The sequence below is a fragment of the Mesoplodon bidens genome, assembly GCF_964165515.1.
Source record: "Mesoplodon bidens genome assembly, chromosome: 8".
In the NCBI taxonomy this organism is placed as follows: domain Eukaryota; kingdom Metazoa; phylum Chordata; class Mammalia; order Artiodactyla; family Ziphiidae; genus Mesoplodon; species Mesoplodon bidens.
Window position 1 is genome coordinate 76168460 of NC_138165.1, and position 21773 is coordinate 76190232.

Consider the following 21773-nt stretch of genomic DNA (forward strand, 5'->3'; position numbering starts at 1 on the left):
TTGGTGTCATTGCTGCCTGGAGTCATAGGTCACTGGCCCCCATTGAGTGGCCACTCTTGGGCCAGTGTGATGTTTGGTTTAACCAGTTGTGGCTGGGGAGATGAGTTTTTAAAGCACAGAGCAAAGCCATCCCAGCTCAGGCTCAGCCTGACACTGTTTTCTTTAGCAGGGGTCTGTGGACTTGGACAGGGTCATGCAAGGCTTGGCAAATGGTGTTCTGGATCTTTTACATGGGGATAATTTAAAGTTCCTCTAAAAATGTGGAGTTTTTTGGTTTGCATAGCTAAGGCCTAAAAAACTACCAGCTACTGAAATATTGGAATTGAAGTTTCTGATAGTCTGATTTTCACAGTCATCTATTCTAGAAAGAAATCTGAGGCCTGCCTAGGAAGAGCAGCATGACAATTCACAAAATTGAATGGGTTTGGTGAATGTACGGTGAGTTTTTCCAGGCGTATATATTTATAAAGTTGATTTAAAAATAAGAATATAAGAGTGATGGTATTTGACATTCAGAAGAAATGTTTTGACAAGTGTATGTGTATGTGATGATTTAGTGGTGCGTATTCTACTAAGTGTACAGGAGTGAAGCTGAGGTAATAAATGTATGTCTTTCAAGGAAGTGGTACTTATTGCTGTGAACTTGCTGTTGAGTTTCCATGTGCACTCACCTGTCACTCGTGCTTTTGCTCTAACTCACATAGCTGGATCATTATTTCCAAAGATGCTAGGAACGTGTGAAACTTGAATGGATTCTGGACTTTTAAAAAAGCTGTAAAAGTTGTTTTGGGACATTTGAGCAGTTTAATATGCACCGCAGTCAGATGAAATTACTGAATGAATGCCAGCTTTGCTGGGGGCAGTGATAGTAGAGTGGTTACTTAGAATGTCCTTATTTTCATGATATGCCTACTGAGGTATTCAGGATGATGTCTACACAGACAGATGGATAGCAGTAGATAAGTTGATTAAGCCAACATGACACAATATGGAAATTTGGATGCTATTATTTTAACTTTTGAGCAGCATAATTTTAAAAACAAACATATAAAGCATGAGGAAAATGTGTGGCTAATAGTTTGGTGTTATGGATGGCTTGAGTTTGAGATCTGAAACTTGAGCAAGTCTCACATTAGGGAAAGCAGGTCTTGACATTTCCTTGGAGTAACAGTAGTCTAGTCTTTTACCAAATGCCCTACTGGATTTGGGCCACCAACAGTGAATACCTCATAATGACTAAATCTCTAAACAGTCACTGTGGAGGGAGCTGAGTTGGCTGCTGCTTGATTTAACTGTTAATAAAAGTAGCCCATTTCATTTAATAGCTGCCTGACCCTCATTAAAAAAAAAAAAAAAAGTGGAGAGTACAAGGCAGTTGCCCCTTTGACAATGTCTTGCTAATAGCTATTTGGCCATTGCAACCGACACTGAAACTAGAAGTCACACCAGGGTAAATGGGTGTCCATAGAGCCACTGAGTAGGGTAGTTCTGCACATGCCATGATGCACTCCTAAAGGGGACAGTTGCAGTCTTTTTAAGAGCATTATGATTTGGCAGAGAATAAAGAATAAATGTGCGGGCTTCCCTGGTGGCTCAGTGGTTGAGAGTCCGCCTGCCGATGCAGGGGACATGGGCTCGTGCCCCGGTCCGGGAGGATCCCACATGCCGCGGAGCGGCTGGGCCCGTGAGCCATGGCCGCCGAACCTGCGCGTCTGGAGCCTGTGCTCCGCAATGGGAGAGGCCACAACAGTGAGAGGCCCGCGTACCGGAAAAAAAAAAAAAAGAAAAAAAGAATAAATGTCCTTGGTGAAAGGACATGTCTAGACCAGATGCAGTACGTCTGTCATTGGGCTGCAGGGAATGCTATGCGCATAGAAGACAGTGTGAAAGGAGCCCCTGGAGTTGTGCAACACAGGGCCAGATGTCACAAGAAACCCCTTGCTTACTGAAAGTCTCAGCGCTGCGGCCGTTAAGCAGCTGAAGCCATTTTGTGATCAGTTCACCCTGATGTTGGATCTTTGTTATTGCATCTACACTCTTATTCTGGCATTTTTGCAGATTTATTTTTTGGGTGAATCAAGTAGCCAATAATTTAGGCAATGCAACCAGTAATTTCTTAAAGTGAAACCTTACCAAGTAAATTCCAGAATGGATTTTTTAAAATATCCTTCTACTATTAGTAACTAGTAACTAATATTAGTAACTATCTCTATAGCCTTTGTCTGCTCTGGGGTTTAAGGCATCCTACATCCTTCAAGACATTGTAAATAATCTTTTTGAAATGTAAATAGCACGAGTTGGTGAAGCAGAGGTTTTTATAGAAGCTTGTTCTGCGTGTGGCTTGTGGCACTCAAGATAGTTGTATGAAGTTGGATTTCAGGGTCATTCATTACACAAGGAAAGTTACTTTGAGATGCTAGAACTTTTAAACAATATATTTTTTGTGATGATGACCATCTACTACCAAAGTTTCATCTGAAGTGCAATTAATTACCTTTGTCACCTTGCTAAAGGTTGATATCACTCTTCTGTCCTTTCTTATTAGATCTGTTGACATAGAGGCAGATGATCACAATAAAGGGAAGGAAAGAGCAGAGGGCAGGGAAATCAACAGGCAGTGACTTATTGTTTTATTGAATGGCTCTTTTGTCAAAATGCCTGCAAGAGAATTCTCAGGATACCAGTATCACCACACACACCTAAATTCACAAAGCTTTCTGCAGTTGAATCATATTTTTAACATTTAGCTCGGGGTTTTCTATTATTCAGCTCACTGGTGTTGAAGCAATTTTGTTGACATTTTCTGTAAGTGGATTAAGCTCACAGCCATTTGCCCAAAGCAGATAGATGGCTTCTTAAACAGAGTACCCTGGCAGAAATCTATCTTATAGTATCTTCAGAAATATAACAGTGCTGTCACGAAAGATAGTGTTTGTCATTAATTTCTTTTGGTGACAGATGATTTCAGTTCATTTTTAATTTCTCATCTGGCTTAAATGAAACAGCTGTTTAAAACTTTTTATTCCAATAGTGAGCAATGCTTCTGTGTTTTACACTGAACAGTGTTGTAACTTCTAAATTACAAATAAGAAAATAGACTTTTGGAGGGGGGAAGATTACACGTTCTGGGGTTTCCCAAGGAAAGTTCCCACATCAGTGCAATTGTTACTCTTTTTATTTTAAACATTATGAGATTTTTCATAGGGTTAATGGGTGATCAATCCTGAATTTTATTCTCAGTAATGGTTTATTCCCCCTGACTTTACCAACTTGTCTTTTTTAAGCTTCAAAGTGCTTATGTTTCCTCACAGTTTAGAAGGTAAAATAGAGTAGAAATCTATAACATTACTGATATATATATATATATATATATATATAATATATAATGTTACTGATAGTGAAACATTGCATTTACTGAAAGCTTTACATTTTCTGTTTATAAAATAATAGTAATAGCTAATAATCATTAGAGTTTACCATGTATGCCAGGCATTGTTCTAAATGATTCACATGTATTATCTCTCTTAATCTTGCTTTTAAACCTAGAGATGGGTACAATTATCATAGCCATTTTATAGGTGAGGAAACTGAGGCATCGAATGACCTTGCCCAAGGTCAAAAAGCTAACACTTGGTGGATTTGAACCCCAATAGTCTGATTGTGCAGGTCATACTATATGTTCACCTATAGAATAGCAGTATGGTTACAGTTCAAAGCCTCTAGGCCAAATTGTTATTATATGACAGAAATGTGGAATCCTTAGAATCAGATATATTCCTTCATCACTCCTGGAGTTCTGGTTCTGCTCTCAACTTGTGTGTACTATCCTGGGCAGCCATCTTATGTGGGTGACTTTTAGGGTTCATGAGTACTGCAAGGAGAATCAGCATCCTGGGGATCTGAGAACTAACTGATGAGTTTTTACGTTGTAACATTTTTCAAAAAGGTTTGACATAAATACACTACCACGTGTAAAATAGATAGCTAGTGGGAACCTGCTGTATAGCACAGGGAGCTCAGCTTGGTGCTCTGTGATGACCTAGATGGGTGGCATGGGGAGTGGGGTGGGAGGGAGGTCCAAGAGAGAGGGGATATATGTATACATATAGCTGCTTCACTTCATTGTACAGCAGAAACTAACACACCATTGTAAAGCAATTATACTCCAAAAAAAAAAAGTTCAGCTGGTACTTGTAATGGATTGATTCATTTATAATCTTCTTTTTTGGACCTGATCTATTAGCGCTTATGATGAGGTCTTTAAAATGAAAACCAGTCATCTTCTCCACACTTTCCCTAATCATGAATCTTCTATCATTGCTTTTGTATTGCAGTCTTTTGAAAATTTGGCTCAGATTAAAATTATTAAATTATTCCAAACTCTGTACCCATATTGAAGGCAAAGGTCAGACATCAAAGTATGAGCACAAAAGTAGTATTTATGTGAGTCTATCAAAGCATATTTGAGGGTCTATCAAAGCATTTTTCTTTTAAAAACCAAATAAGTCTTAAGCTATATTTTTCTTCTCTACATTTCTAAGACCTATTAGATGACATGAGCAATATAGCATATAATGCACCTAAACACAAAGAAAAATAATGCAGTGAAGAAAAAGCATTGTTGGTCTGGGAAGCAGGCGTTACTAGTTATTTCCTTCACACTTATTTTCTGTGTGAACTTGGGCAATATATTTATTAGCTATCTTGAGTCCATTTCTTCATCTATATATTTATGAAAACATTATAGCTGTACTTCAAAAATTTGAAATAATTACTAAGAACTCTTACTTAGCAGAACAAAATGATACTGTCACTAAATTAAACTTTATTGAGTATTTTCCACTTTCAGTGGTTTTTCCCAAGTATAAATTTCAAGGAAACAAAGTAAATTCTAAGTAAATAAAATATGAGGAAAAATGGGATATATTAGACTATTTTGGTACTGTGTCATAGAGGCAGTATCCTTCCAGAACACTCTCCCATACTCTCTATATCTGTATCTGTAAGACTGTAGAAGGATTGAGGACTCAAGGTGAGCATCAAAAGATCCTTACATCATATTTCGCTGACTGTAAGATGAAGAAGCCTCTCCACCTTTCAAATTGTTGTTCAGTTGTCACTTTTATGAGGAAGCCTTGACTGATCCCCTAGAATACCCGTTCTCACAGCATCACATTCTTTTCCTTTAAGCACACAGCACAACTTGCGATTAGACATAACTTTCTTTTTGTGATTTTTTTTATTTTTGCTTGTGTCCCTCACTAGACTTAAGCAGGAGGGGACCTGTGCTCACCGTGTTATCCCCAGAGTCTAGCCTGATGGTTCTTAATGGGCACAGTACTGACCCCTAGGGGGTGTTTTGGAACATTGTAGAGGTGACTGGGGGCGATTCTCCTGCCATTTAGTGGGACTGGCCAGGAATGCTGGCTGTCCTGCACTGTGCAGGAAGGTGCAACATAATGAAGAACTGCCCTATGTCCTGCAAGACTTTCTCAAGTCCTGCTTGACTACACCCTCTAAAATACAAATCAGACTACTTTTGTAAATGATGTTTATTTAACAAGAAGTTATGTGAAAGGCCCAGTACATGAGGAAAAGGTAGTTAATGAGAGGGAAGCCTAAATGAATAAAGACATTGTTTCCAAATTATTGAATAATGTATTTGCTCTGGGCATTCTGTCCACCTGATTGTATAATTGCTATACAGTAATACTGGAACAAACTGAAGTGAGATATTCGTTTTAATATGAAACTTTATTATTGATAATCCATGATAAGCATCCCACAGTATCCTGCGAAGTAGAAGCTGATATTGTCAACCACAAGGAAAAAGTCCTTTGAGGTACTTTTGAAGATTTGGCAAATTTGGTGGGGTGTATGGACTTTACTTACTTCCTCACTTGTGGGATTATCAGACTTTTTCTCCATGGTGAGCTCTGTACTCGTCTTGACATATTATCCCTATCTTAATTAAGGTTATTTCCTTCCTTCTTTTATTGTATGTAAATAAGTCTGGTCAGTTGCCATTATTTGTTTTTTTTTTAAAGTTTATTTATTTATTTTTTTAATTAGTTTCTGCTTTATAACAAAGTGAATCAGTCATACATATACATCTGTTCCCACATCCCTTCCCTCATGCATCTCCCTCCCTCCCACCCTCCCCATCCCACCCCTCCAGGCGGTCACAAAGCACCGAGCTGATCTCCCTGTGCTCTGCGGCTGCTTCCCACTATCTATCTACCTTACGTTTGGTAGTGTATATATGTCCATGCCTCTCTTTCGCTTTGTCACAGCTTACCCTTCCCCCTCCCCATATCCTCAAGTCCATTCTCAAGTAGGTCTGTGTCTTTATTCCTGTTTTGCCCCTAGGTCCTTCATGACTTTTTTTTTTTTTTTTTTAATTCCGTATATATGTGTTAGCATACGGTATTTGTCTTTCTCTTTCTGACTAACTTCACTCTGTATGACAGACTCTAGGTCTATCCACCTCATTACAAATAGCTCAGTTTCGTTTCTTTTTATGGCTGAGTAATATTCCATTGTATATATGTGCCACATCTTCTTTATCCATTCATCCGATGATGGACACTTAGGTTGTTTCCAGCTCCGGGCTATTGTGAATAGAGCTGCAATGAACATTTTGGTACATGTCTCTTTTTGAATTATGGTTTTCTCAGGGTATATGCCCAGTAGTGGGATTGCTGGGTCATATGGTAGTTCTATTTGTAGTTTTTTAAGGAACCTCCATACCGTTCTCCATAGTGGCTGTACCAATTCACATTCCCACCAGCAGTGCAAGAGTGTTCCCTTTTCTCCACACCCTCTCCAGCATTTATTGCTTCTAGATTTCTTGATGATGGCCATTCTGACTGGTGTGAGATGATATCTCATTGTAGTTTTGATTTGCATTTCTCTAATGATTAATGATGTGGAGCATTCTTTCATGTGTTTGTTGGCAGTCTGTATATCTTCTTTGGAGAAATGCCTATTTAAGTCTTCTGCCCATTTTTGGATTGGGTTGTCTGTTTTTTTGCTATTGAGCTGCATGAGCTGTTTATAAATTTTGGAGATTAATCCTTTGTCAGTTGCTTCATTTGCAAATATTTTCTCCCATTCTGAGGGTTGTCTTTTGGTCTTGTTTATGGTTTCCTTTGCTGTGCAAAAGCTTTGAAGTTTCATTAGGTCCCATTTGTTTATCTTTGTTTTTATTTCCATTTCTCTAGGAGGTGGGTCCAAAAGGATCTTGCTGTGATTTATGTCATAGAGTGTTCTACCTATGTTTTCCTCTAAGAGTTTGATAGTTTCTGGCCTTACATTTAAGTCTTTAATCCATTTTGAGCTTATTTTTGTGTATGGTGCTAGGGAATGATCTAATCTCAAACTTTTACATGTCCCTGTCCAGTTTTCCCAGCACCACTTATTGAAGAGTCTGTCCTTTCTCCACTGTACATTCCTGGCTCCTTTATCAAAGATAAGTTGGCCATATGTGCGTGGGTTTATCTCTGGGCTTTCTATCCTGATCCACTGATCTATCTTTCTGTTTTTATGCCAGTACCAGACTGTCTTAATTACTGTAGCTTTGTAGTATAGTCTGAAGTCAGGGAGCCTGATTCCTCCAGCTCCGTTTTTCGTTCTCAAGATTGCTTTAGCTATTCGGGGCCTTTTGTTTTTCCAAACAAATTTTGAAATTTTTTGTTCTAGTTCTGTGAAAAATGCCATTGGTAGTTTGATAGGGATTGCATTGAATCTGTAGATTGCTTTGGGTAGTAGAGTCATTTTCACAATATTGATTCTTCCAATCCAGGAGCATGGTATATCTCTCCATCTATTTGTATCATCTTTAATTTCTTTCATCAGTGTCTTATAGTTTTCTGCATACAGGTCTTTTGTCTCCTTAGGTAGGTTTATTCCTAGATATTTTATTCTTTTTGTTGCGATGGTAAATGGGAGTGTTTTCTTGATTTCATTTTCAGATTTTTCATCATTAGTGTACAGGGATGCCAGAGATTTCTGTACATTAATTTTGTATCCTGCTACTTTACCAAATTTATTGATTAGCTCTAGTAGTTTTTCGGTAGCATCTTTAGGATTCTCTATGTATAGTATCATGTCATCTGCAAACAGTGACAGCTTTACTTCTTCTTTTCCAATTTGGATTCCTTTTATTTCCTTTTCTTCTCTGATTGCTGTGGCTAAAACTTCCAAAACTATGTTGAATAAGAGTGGTGAGAGTGGGCAGCCTTGTCTTGTTCCTGATCTTAGTGGAAATGGTTTCAGTTTTTCACCACTGAGGACAATGTTGGCTGTGGGTTTGTCATATATGGCCTTTATTATGTTGAGGAAAGATCCCTCTATACCTACTTTCTGCAGGGTTTTTATCATAAATGGGTGTTGAATTTTGTCGAAAGCTTTCTCTGCATCTATTGAGATGATCATATGGTTTTTCTCCTTCAACTTGTTAATATGGTGTATTACATTGATTGATTTGCGTATATTGAAGAATCCTTGCATTCCTGGGATAAACCCCACTTGATCATGGTGTATGATCCTTTTAATGTGCTGTTGGATTCTGTTTGCTAGTATTTTGTTGAGGATTTTTGCATCTATGTTCATCAGTGATATTGGCCTGTAGTTTTCTTTCTTTGTGACATCCTTGCCTGGTTTTGGTATCAAGGTGATGTCGGCCTCGTAGAATGAGTTTGGGAGTGTTCCTCCCTCTGCTATATTTTGGAAGAGTTTGAGAAGGATAGGTGTTAGCTCTTCTCTAAATGTTTGATAGAATTCACCTGTGAAGCCATCTGGTCCTGGGCTTTTGTTTGATGGAAGATTTTTAATCACAGTTTCAATTTCAGTGCTTGTGATTGGTCTATTCATATTTTCTATTTCTTCCTGAGTCAGTCTTGGCAGGTTGTGCATTTCTAAGAATGTGTCCATTTCTTCCAGGTTGTCCATTTTATTGGAATAGAGTTGCTTATCATTATTTGTTTTTATACTAGTGTCTTTGTAGTACATCTGCATTGTCACTTTCCTGTATCTTGTGTGTGTGGAAAGGCATCTGATTTTATCTCTCTTTTAAATTTAAATGAATTCATATTAAGTAAGTACAGGCATTTGTCTACTTCATTATGGTTTCTTGTGTGCCTGCCTGGGCATTTACATATTGAAATACATATTATTTTATTTTAAATGACCATTCTAATTTCTCCTTATATTATAGCTAGGATACTACATTTACTTAATTTTTAATAATGTATATAACTAGGTTATATTATTTATGACTTTCATTTTAGAATACTAAAGGAAGCCTTACAAAATATTTGTTTTAAAGGATCTTGGTTTTGATAGGGTTGACAACCACAGGTGAAGACAAAGTCTGGCATATGGTAGATGTTTAATAAATATTTGCTTGATGTATTGATAGATGAATAAGACAAAAATGAAGACCCAAGTCCTAATTGATAGCTAACAAAGACCACCAGTGTTCCTAAATCAAAGAGAGAAAGCCGTTCATATATACATAGCTTAGAACAGGATACAATAGAGACAATGAGTGGGAATTGGAGACATTAAATTCCATACTTCTTTTTATGATCTGGTCAACAAAAGCATCTCAATATAATAGGTTTTATTTTTTTATTTATTTATTTATTTTTTTTTTTTGCTGTACGCGGGCCTCTCACTGCTGTGGCCTCTCCCGTTGCGGAGCACAGGCTCCGGACACACAGGCTCCGCGGCCATGGCTCGCGGGCCCAGCCGCTCCGCGGCATGTGGGATCTTCCGGGATCGGGGCGCGAACCCATGTCCCCTGCATCGGCAGGCGGACTCTCAACCACTGCGCCACCAGGGAAGCCCTATAATAGGTTTTATTGATGAATTCAGGTGTTACCCATCAATACTACCTGTCATCAGCACTGTTGTTACTTGATTATTATTAATTTTGTATTGTTATTATATTATTATTTTTCAGCTTTATTGAGATATAATTGACATATAACATTATGTAAATTTAAGGTGTACAAGGGGATGATTTGATATATGTATATATTATGAGATGGTTACCGCAATAAGGCTAGTTAACAAATCCATTACCTCATGTAGTTACGTTTTTTTTAATGGTGAGAACTTTTAAGATCTACTCTCTTAGCAACTTTCAAGTATACAAAAGAGTATTGTTAACTATAGTCACCATGCCGTATATTAGATATCCAGAACTTATTCATCTTGTTACTGGAAGCTTGTACCCATTTACCACCTTCACCCATTTCCCCCAACCCCCCCACACCTGGCAACTACCAATCTACTCTGTGTTTCTATTAATTTGGCTTTTTGAGATTCCACATATAGTCTTTTTCTGTGTGCTTGTCTCACTTAGTATAATGCCCTCAAAATTTACCTGTTGTTGAAAATGGTAGGATTAACTTCTTTCTCATGGCTGAATAATATTCCTTTTTACACACACACACACACACACACACACACATATATATAAAACATCTCCATATATATATATTACATCTTCTTTATCCATTCATTAGTTTGATGGACACTAAGATTATTTCCATGTTTTGGCTATTGTAAATAATGCTGCATTAAACATGGGGGTGCAGGTCTCTCTTTGAGATCCTAATTTCATTTCCTTTGGATATATTCCCAGAAGTGGAATTGCTGGATCATATAGTAGTTCTATTTTCAATTTTGGGGGGAACCTCCACACTGTTTTTGTATATGACCATACCAATTTACATTACCACCAACAATGTGCAAGGGTTCCCTTTTCTCCACATCCTTGTCAATACTTATTACCTCTTGTCTTTTTGGTAAAACCCATTCTAACAGGGGTGAGGTGATATTTCATTGTGGTTTTGATGTTGATATTGAGCACATTTTCATGTACCTGTTGTCCATTTGTATATCTTCTTTGGAAAAATGTCTATTCATATCTTTGCCAATTTTTAATCACATTGTTTTTTGCTATTGAGTTGCTATATATTTTGAGTTACTACACGCATATTGAGGTCCTTATGTATTTTAGATATTAACCTCTTATCAGATATACGGTTTGCAAATATTTTCTCCAGTTCCATAGGTTGCCTTTTCATCTCCTTCTTTGTTTCTTTTGCTGTGAAGAAGCTTTTTAGTTTGTTGTAGTCCCACTTGTTTATTTTTGCTTTTTTTTTTTTGCTTGTGCTTTTGGTGTTATATTAAAAAAATCATTGCCAAGATCAATGTCAAGTTTTTTTCCTATTTTTTGCTAGTAATTTTATGATTTCAGGTCTTACAATTTAAGTCTTTAATCCATTTTGAGTTAATTTTTGTGAATGGTGTAATATAAGGCTGCAATTTATGCTTTTGTATGTGAATACCCAGTTTTCCTAGCACCATTTATTGAAAAGGCTATCTTTTCCCCATTGAATATTCTTGGCTCCCTTGTCAAATATTAGTTGACCATATATGTATGTGTTTATTTCTAGACTCTTAATTTTGTTCCATTGGTCTACATGTCTGTTTTTACACCAGTACCATACTGGTTTGTTTGTTTGTTTGTTTGTTTTTGTGGTACGCGGGCCTCTCACTATCACGGCCTCTCCCGTTGCGGAGCACAGGATCCGGACGTGCAGGCCCAGCAGCCACGGCTCACGGGACCAGCCACTCCGTGGCATGCGGGATCCTCCTGGACTGGGGCACGAACCCGCATCGCCTGCATTGGCAGGCAGACTCTCAACCACTGCACAACCAGGGAAGCCCTACCATAGTGTTTTGGTTAGTTTTGTAATACAGTTTGAAATCAGGATGTATGATGCCTCCAACTTTGTTCTTCTCTCTCAGGATTGCTTTGGCAATCTGGGGTCTTTTGTTGTTCCATACAAATTTTAGGATTGTTTTTCTTTTCTTGTGAAAAATGCCATTGGAGTTTTGATAGGGATTGCACTGAATCTATGGATGACTTTGGGTAGTATGAACATCTTAATATTAATTCTGATCCACGAACATGGGATATCTTCCCATTTATTTGTATTTAATTTCTTTCATCAGTGCCTTGTAATTTTCAGTGTACAGATCTCTCACCTCCTATGTTAATTTATTCCTAAGTATTTTATTATTTTTGGTGCTAATGTAAATGTGATTGTTTTATTTATTTCTTTTCCTGATAGTTTGTTATTAGTGTATAGAAACACAACTGATTTTTTTTGTATGTTGCTTTTTTATCCTGAAACTTTACTGTATTCATTTATTAGTTCTAACAGGTTTTTTTTTTTGATGGAGTGTTTAGGGTTTTCTATATATAAGATTGGGTCATCATTTTACTTTTTCCTGTCTAGTTTGGATATCTTTTATTTACTATTCTTGCCTAATTCCTCTGGCTAGGACTTCCAGTACTATGCTGAATAGAAATAGTGAGAGTGGGCACTCTTATGGCACTCTTGTCTTGTTACTGATCTTAGAGGAAAAGCTTTCAACCTTTCACTGTTGAGTGTGGTGTTACCTGTGGGCTTGTCATATATGTCCTTTTTTATGTTGGGCTACATTCCTTATATACTCACTTTGTTGAGAGTTTTTATCATAAAAAGATGTTGAATTTTGTCAAATGCTTTTTATGCAACTATTGAAATGATTTTGTAATAGTTGTAATGACTTTGTAATAGTAGTTTCTACCTCTTTGGAGCAAAACATTTACCCCCTTTAGAAAATACAGAGATTCCCCAAAAGCATGCTTTTTGAACTGTTAATATGGTGGTAGTACACAGCCCTCTACAACATGGTCATGTCCACCAAATGGAGCTGGAACAAATAAAGAGGTGCTAATACTACCATGCTGTCTGTGGTGGACTTTTGTTGCAGTATTATCCAGGGGTGGCTCTAGCTGTGGGTGTGGACACTCATATGGGAAGAATTTCAGGGGAATCACTCAGCCGTTGAGTGTGTGCTGAAAAATACCCATACACGCCTGCCCGGTGACAGAGCTGCATTTGTTTATACGTGTAGTTGTGTATATGTGAGGGCCTCTCCATTCCCAGAGTCTCAATTAGCTGCTTTAAATATTTGTGGTGTACTCTGAGACAACCCACACATTTCCTTCACACGTGACAAGGACACTAGTTATGATGTTTGACCACTCTTTCATACACTAATATCACAAGGGATAGGGCAGTTCATGGGAAAAATGGGTATTTTAAGAGCCATGGATGTCAATGTCTTTTGTAAGTTACTCTGCCAGATTGTAGCCAAAACTATTTTCAAACAATAGAAGGAAACTTCATTTCTTAGTAAGAACAGGAATAACACAAATTCTAAATGTCTTTTGATAGATTATAAAATATAGTTATTAAATAACTTACAAATATATAACTAATAGATAACTCACGTTTAGAATTCTAGCCCCTTTTACAATTTTGATATAATGAGATAATATGTGCAAATTGGTTTACATTTAGTATATTAAGTGTTCAAAGTGTTAGCCTCTGTTTAGTGTTGTGATAGCATTATATTGTCAGTAATAATTTATTAGTAGTAATAAAAATTGTGGTGGTATGGTAGTATATCAGTCCCATTTACAATCTAATTGCATCAGATATTTCTTGATTTCTAGATGATTTATTTTAATTGCAATTTAATGACGTTGGAAGGATTTGGTTATGAATGCTTAATGTCTCCTTTTAAAAAAATTCATTAATCATTACTAATTTTTAGGTTAAAAAATCTCTATAGTGGGCTTCCGTGGTGGCACAGTGTTTGAGAGTCCGCCTGCCAATGCAGGTGACACGGGTTCGTGCCCCGGTCCGGGAAGATCCCACGTGCCATGGAGCGGCTGGGCCCGTGAGCCATGGCCGCTGAGCCTGCGCGTCCGGAGCCTGTGCTCCGCAACGGGAGAGGCCACAACAGTGAGAGGCCCGCATACCGAAAAAAAAAAAAATCTCTGTAATGATCTCTCTATGGTTTTCTATGATTCCAAGTGTTACTTTTGAAAGGTGTTGGGATTTCCATGGACTGTGGCATTTGGAAGTCAAATAACTGTGGAGGCTGAATTGGTAGTCATTGCTGTTGATATTTTTGATAGTCCTGTTGTCCCATCAGCATAAGTCTGCCTGAGATGCCTTCTATTACTCTTAACTTTTCTTTGGATTAAAGCAGTCCTTCTCATTTTTTTCCCCCTGAAGCATCCCTAGTACCAGAGGAGAGAAACTAAAAATTCCCATGAGATTGCTAGTATATTGAAATGTTGGCAACAGCTTGACATTTCTTTCAAGTTGAGTATTCAGTGGTCAACTTGTCCATTAATTTTACATTCCAGGCCATAACAATCCCAGATTTATTTTCCCAGGAGATGTTACAATTTATATACCACCAAGTAAAATGAATTCTCTTGGGCTCCTCTCCTTTCTCCCTCTCTCCCAAGACCTCTGTTTGAGGAGAATTTCTGAGCCTGTTCTTTAGAAACGCCCTGTTATATTACTCCTTAAATGCATACTACACACCAAAACCTTTAAGTGGCTTAGCTGATCTGAGTACCTAATGTGTCTTGTGGGAAGTGATATATAGGACAGAGGCGTTTTGAGGGAGGGGATGTGGTATAAGCTGGTTAGTTAGGAGGAGTTTGAGAGGGAGTGTAACAGAGTAGAGAGAGGGATGCTAGTTGGTCAGCAGAAATCACTGCAAGCATGGTGGGAAAAAGTCAGCCCGGAAAAGGAATGCCAAGATGGGTTTGTTAACAATAAACTTCACCCTCTCTACAATTTTGCCTAGAATGAGTCTTTTCTGCTTCTGCTAACTTAATCGAGAACACTCAAGGAGTTTAACCACAGAACAGAAAGATGACCTCTATGCCTCCTTCTTAAAAAAAATATTGAAAACAACAGTTTTACATCAGTGTTTCAATGGAAACTCTTCATAATTTAGTCTTTCATTTTTTCTTCTTCTGTTAGTTAATAGCTTAACTTCTTTTCCAATTTTTTTCTGCCTGTATCGTGCAGCCAGGGCGTGTTGTCTCCTGGTTGTCAGGAGATGATGTCCTTTGTTTTTGTGCATTGGCACAAACTGTCTTCTCCAATTGGCCTTTGTTTTCTAGAGAGACTGACTTCTATTTACCAGAACTGACACAGTCTGACATTTAGGCCTGGATGCCACCTCTCAGAACCGATGAGCTGACATTCTGGCTGATTAATTAGATATGTTTTATAACCTGCTGCAGGAAAAGTGACGTGAGAACATTATTCATTAGTAGTATCAAGCCTGATATTTTTGCATGTTTTACTCCTCTCTTGCAGTTAGGGAAGATGCCAATTTTGCTTTTTTTATGCTTTAAAAATGCCTGATGAAAATTTTAACACTAAAAGAAAAGGGAGCACTTAAAAGTAATACTCTGAAAATGAGTGTGGGTATAATCTGTTTATTAATAAAGTATTTTAAAAGGAATCTTTGCGTTTGTAAAAGCAGTAGCAATATACATATCTCTGTAAAAACAGACTCTTGTAGATGCATTTTAAACAAGTTAGTAAAATTTATATTAAAATATGCACACTATCAAGATATTTATTTTAGTAATAGAGTATGTTAATTGCTTTTCATATCACCGTATAGCATAGTTTACTTGTGATTATTTAAATCACAAATAGCTTTTCTTTCTTTTTATTTTTTTAAACATCTTTATTGGAGTATAATTGCTTTACAATGGTGTGTTAGTTTCTGCTTTATAACAAAGTGAATCAGTTATACATATACATATGTCCCCATACCTCTTCCCTCCTGCGTCTCCCTCCCTCCCACACTCCCTATCCCACCCCTCTAGGTGGTCACAAAGCACTGAGCTGATCTCCCTGTGCTATGCGGCTGCTTCCCACTAGCTCTCTATTTTACATTTGGTAGTGTATAAAGTCCATACCACTCTCTCACTTTGTCCCAGCTTACCCTTCCCCCTCCCTGTATCCTCAAGTCCATTCTCTAGTAGGTCTGTGTCTTTATTCCCATCTTGCCCCTAGGTTCTTCATGACCATTTAAAAAAATTTTTTTAGATTCCATATATATGTGTTAGCATATGGTATTTGTTTTTCTCTTTCTGACTTACTTCACTGTGTATGACACACTCTAGGTCCATCCACCTCACTACAAATAACTCAATTTCATTTTTTATGGCTGAGTAATATTCCATTGTATATATGTGCCACATCTTCTTTATCCATTCATCTGTCAATGGACACTGAGGTTGCTTCCATGTCCTGGCTATTGTAAATAGAGTTGCAATGAACATTTTGGTACATGACTCTTTTTGAGTTATGGTTTTCTCAGGGTATATGCCCAGTAGTGGGGTTGCTGGGTCGTATGATAGTTCTATTTTTAGTTTTTAAATGAACCTCCATACTATTCTCCATAGTGGCTGTATCAATTTACATTCCCACCAACAGGGCAAGAGGGTTCCCTTTTCTCCACACCCCCTCCAGCATTTACTGTTTGTAGATTTTTTGACGATGGCCATTCTGACCGGTGTGAGATGATATCGCATTGTAGTTTTGATTTGCATTTCTCTAATGATTAATGATGTTGAGCATTCTTTCATGTGTTTGTTGGCAATCTGTATATCTTCTTTGCAGAAATGTCTATTTAGGTCTTCTGCCCATTTTTGGATTGGGTTGTTTGTTTTTTGGATATTGAGCTGCATGAGCTGCTTGTAAATTTTGGAGATTAATCCTTTGTCAGTTGCTTCATTTGCAAATATTTTCTCCCATTCTGAGGGTTGTCTTTTCATCTTGTTTATGGTTTCCTTTGCTGTGCAAAAGCTTTTAAGTTTCATTAGGTCCCATTTGTTTATTTTTGTTTTTATTTCCAACAAATAGCTTTTCAACATTTTTTGTAATCTTTAAAACTGTGAGAAAGACAGAAGAATATTTTCATCATTTTTACAGGAGATAAAATAGCCCAGGGGGAAATTGTTGGAGCTAAAAGCAAAACTAAGATACTCTGACTTTTGTCCCTGCCAACGAATCTTGGTGCATCTTATCTTCCTGACTCTGTAGATCCCATCTCTAAGTTCTGTCCGACTGTGCCACCTGGTTAATGATTGCATTTTTATCCGTGTTGTTTCCATGGGTGACAATGACTGGGAGGCTTTACTGTGCTTTGTAGAGAGTGCACAGTTTGCCTTGAAGGGATGCCATATCATGTAGTGGTTACGACTACAGATTCTGGAGCCAACTGCTGGACTTTATTTTAACCCCAGCTCCACCACTTAGCAGCTGTGTGAGTATGGGAAGGAGGATCACTCTAGGCCTCTGTTTTCATTGTAAACTTAAAGTAAGAAAAGAGCCTATTTTGTCAGGATGTTGTGACAAATAATGAACATTTGTAAAGTATGAAGAAGAATGCCTGCAGAGAGTGATCACTTTCTATGCTGTATTATTATCATTATCACTTCAGAATTGCATTTTTCAAAGTGGATGTGACTTTTTTTTTTTTTTGTGGTACGTGGGCCTCTCACTGTTGTGGCCTCTCCCTTTGTGGAGCACAGGCTCCGGACGCTCAGGCTCAGCGGCCATGGCTCACAGACCCAGCCGCTCCGTGGCATGTGGGATCTTCCCGGACCGGGTCACAAACCCACGTCCCCTGCATCAGCAGGTGGACTCTCAACCACTGCGCCACCTGGGAAGCCTGGATGTGACTTTTTTTAACGTCCAGAAGGGACTCATTATGCCTATACTCCCCAAGTTCTGCTTGTGTCGTGCATATTTTTCCCTTAGAAAGTCTATCTCTATCTGAAAGAGTGTTCATTCTCTAGTCTTTAGTTTTAGTCTAAATTATAAACGTGGTGTGTGGAACAGGGCACTGAACCGAGAGGCAGAAGACCTGGGCTTAAGCCCCAGCTCAGTCATTAACCAGCTGTGACCTTGGGTCAGTCATGTCACCTCATCAGGCTCAGCTTCTTTTCTCCTCATGAGAAGGCTAAACTATACAACTTCCAAGTCTACTTCTAAAATCCCAATCCATGATTGAGGTACTTGGGGGTAAGTTCACCTTAACAAAAGTACTAGGCAAAGTTGTACTTATTCATCCCATATATTTAAAGGCTGTTGTTTGAAGGATTTTATGGCATAAGATAGAATTGGCAAGTGCTTGTACAGATTTTGAAGAAAGAAATATTCCAAGGCATTTTTAATGCAATGCATTTTTAATTTTAGTGTTCTCATACACCCTAAGGTAAAAGCTTTCATCAAATTAAAGAGATCAAACAGTGTATGATGAAGTACCTTGCATAAAATAAGTGACTTACCTTTTCTCAAAGTCTCTGCTTTGTAGAGGAACTCTCCAGCAGCTCGTGTAACCTCCAGTTTCAAGGTCACACTCTCAGGCATTGTCGTGAGAATGGAGGGGAGAGACGGAGCTCCTTCCTCTTTGTCTGTACACAACGGAAGCATGTTCTGGCTTCCCCACACTTACTCCTTCAGCCCCTTGGGCTAATGTCAGCATATACACTTGATCATTATAACAATGACCTAATACAAGAAAAAAAATAATTGGAAAAGATCTTTCTCAGACTCTGATATAACTGACAACTGATGATTTCCTGCGATCCTCGTTTGCTTTTTTGTTTTGATTGACATAATAAGCCTCTGGAGCCTCTCTCCATCAGCCAGATGGGAACATTGTCCCCAGGATAATAGAAAAGAACATGGTTAAATAGGAACTTATCAAAAGGCAGGCTGCAGCGATGACCCAATATACTACAAACCAGCTTACCAAGCATAAGGGTGTGTGATTTACTTTACAGAGATTTGCTTTGTAAGCTCTTTTACACTGAGAAGCTGATTTAATTTTCAGTTCTTTGAGGAAGAGCTTCTTCCCTTGTTATCTCCCAAGCCTAGGAATGCTGGGCTGGGTGGGTTAGGAGTTACAGCAGTGTGTAGTCTCGAACCCTGGTGACGGAAGGGCTGATTGTCCTTGGTACGTTCAGAGAAGAGTCCCCAGACGGTGTTCCCTCCTACAGGAAATCTCGAGAGGCTGCCAGCAACTACAGGGACAATGAGGAAGGCTCAGGTTGAGGTCCTTGACTTAAAGAGCAAAGACCCCCAATAATGCAAGAAAAGGATGTTGGAAAAGTGGGCTCTCCGGTCTGAGTCTGTTTCCTCCCTGGGCAACAGCATGAAGGATATAGAGTGAAGTCACTTAGGATCTGCCTGGCCCATAACATTCTTCTTTGGTGTCTATTTCTGCCTGTTTGTAGGGCCAAGGAGATCTGTTGAAGAATGCCAAGAATGAAGCTATAGAGAACATGAAGCAGATCCAGCTGGCGTGCTTGTCTTGTGGCCTTAGTAAAGCCCCCAGCAGTGGTGCCGAGGCCAAGAGCAAGCGCAGCCTGGAGGCCATAGAGGAGAAGGAGAGCAGCGAGGAAAATGGGAAGCTGTGACCCTGAGTGGCAGCCACGCCTTCACCCAGCCTTCCTGCCAAGGACTCTGGTTTTTCCTTCTGGTTTTCTTTCTTTAACCTTTTTAGAAGTTCACAAAAAGATGCCCTCTCTGGGGTATTGGACATAAACAGATATTTTCACAATGTCAGTATTTTAACGTAGTTAATTTATCTAAGTTAAAACCTTTAGTAACCATGTTTTAAAATTCTGAGATGTGTGTACACACTCACGTATGGATGTGGGCGGAAGTGTGTGTATGTGTGTGTGTGTGAGAGAGAGTGAGCAAGAGACAGAGACAGAGAGAGATAGAGAGAGAGAGAGACAGAGAGGGAGAGAGAGAGGGAGCAAAAGAGAAAGACTGAGAGGTGAGGACGGGAGAGAGAGATTGAGATGCTGTTAAAATCTATTCTGTGTTGTGTTATTCATTTAGTAAGTTATTACTTTATCATTTTGGGACAAATTTGTTAATCTGAAATTCTAAAGAGCACTTAACTATAACCTGTTGCTGTGTTTAATTTTACTTCTCTACCTTTATCATTTAATTTGGAGATCATAACACAGCTTATAATTGAAGGAAGCCAAACTTATCATGCATAGATGTTTTAATAGATTATAGATTAGACAAATTCCTAAGAATCACAGTAGAAATAAAAGTGAATGAAGGATAAACAACTGATCAGAATTTCTGGGAAGATCAGCAAAGTCTTCAGTTAGTGAACTCTTTAAAATATTTATTAAATAAAATCAATTTTTAGAAAGTTTTCTGTAGTTGTTTACTTTTCAGTGGAAAAGCTGATCATAAGTGAATTTATACCCACTTATGTGGTACTCTGAAACACCATGAAAACTCTGTTGAAATTAGGATTTTGATGTGACAACGATATTCAGTTATGAAATTTCAAGGTTGTGATTTATAGGAAGGTCTCATTCTTCCTAACTGGGAATCTTAGCATTCATTTACTCTAACATACATGGGCAGCTAGGAGGTCTTGACTTTCATTGCATTTAATTGAGCACTAAATTTAAATTTAAAGACATTGTTCAAACAATATCATATCATCACCTTGAGCTGATATAAATTCTGTGGGTCAGATAACGTTGTGATGATTTAAGGACTAACCGATTACAAAGTATCTATGATATAATTTTAACACATGCAGAAAAACATACACACAAAAGAAGCAAATGACTAATTAGGGTACATTTATAATTGCATCCAGATCATTTTTACCCTAATATCTTCAGAAAGTACTTGAGTGTAATATGTTTGTTACCTCCAACAGAACTAAATGTTCTATGGTTATGAAATATATCTATTTAAAACATTGCTTTTATTTTGAAAAGCTTCTTAATTAATTTGGTTAACAAATATGCTAATTTGGGGGAACCTAGGGAAGATCATTGTTGAAATTTTGCAAATATAAACATCTTCTATAGCAACTGTGTTAAGTTATTTCTGACTTCTTAACACTATTATGTTCATGTTGCACATTACTGAGAGAGTAAAGATATGAAACAACACTTTTATTGTTCTCTTTTATTGTGAATTAATTGAAAAAGGAATGAAAATGAGTTACTATATAAAAAATATCTTACAGGGTATGATATTTCCATGGACCAGATATGATGATATTTCTCCCTAGGTTTAAAACTGGGCGCTTGGGAAGACACATGAGCTCATTTGAAGGTAGGTTTCCAGTGGTACTACAATAGCCTGAAAAAATGTCTTTACCCTCCATTATACTTACCCTTCACAGTGGAAGGAATAGTGGAATGCAGATATCTAAGCCCCTTATGATGAAAAAGAGGTGATATAGACAGAAACAAAACCCTCCTTGAATTAGCCAGTTGGTTGGTTTCACCTGTGGACCTCTTCACTTCCCTGAGTACCACGTGGAGAAATTCATGTCTTTACAGAGAGGTGGGAAGAGAAGCTAAAGGGTGGCAAACTTTCAAAGAATATTTATTCATGTCTTTACTTGAGGGTCAAATCCAATCCTTGAGAGTGGCTTCTCTAGTTTATTCCATTTGTCCTGTGGCTCCACGCACACTTAGGCTCTAGTACCCAAATATTCTTGAGAACATGATATGATTCCACCTCATCTAATGCTCCTTCTGGTGTCAGCCACTCTCTGCTCCACTGCTCTGGGTATCCTTCGTAGGTAGGGATTGAGGTGTGGGGCAGAGAGGAGCTTTAGATTCTGAGAGTAGAGAAGTTGCCAGGGAAGAGGTCTTACCTCCTGATGGAATAGCAAAAACAAACATACAACCTTTTTTCATTATTATATTCTACAAGTGTCTGGTTTTTTTCCAAACTTGAAGTTTTGTAGAAAAAAACCCCTTGTCTCCATTTAGCTTTTGACGATGCTAGGAAGGCAGGGTG

At 38.1% G+C, this 21773-nt stretch overlaps 1 protein-coding gene across 2 annotated transcripts in view; it reads left to right on the top strand.

Annotated features, from left to right (window-relative positions):
- The window catches only part of PLCL1 (phospholipase C like 1 (inactive)), a gene marked incomplete at its 5' end in the record, with an annotated part of 352878 nt that extends 331967 nt beyond the window's left edge, over positions 1-20911 (top strand). For both annotated transcript variants that reach the window (XM_081243163.1, XM_081243164.1), the window contains one exon: positions 19208-20911. In XM_081243163.1, coding sequence (XP_081099289.1) covers positions 19208-19390 — 183 coding nt within the window. In that variant the 3' untranslated portion in view covers positions 19391-20911. The remainder of the gene's footprint in view (positions 1-19207) is intronic.
- Between the last annotated feature and the right edge of the window lie 862 nt (positions 20912-21773).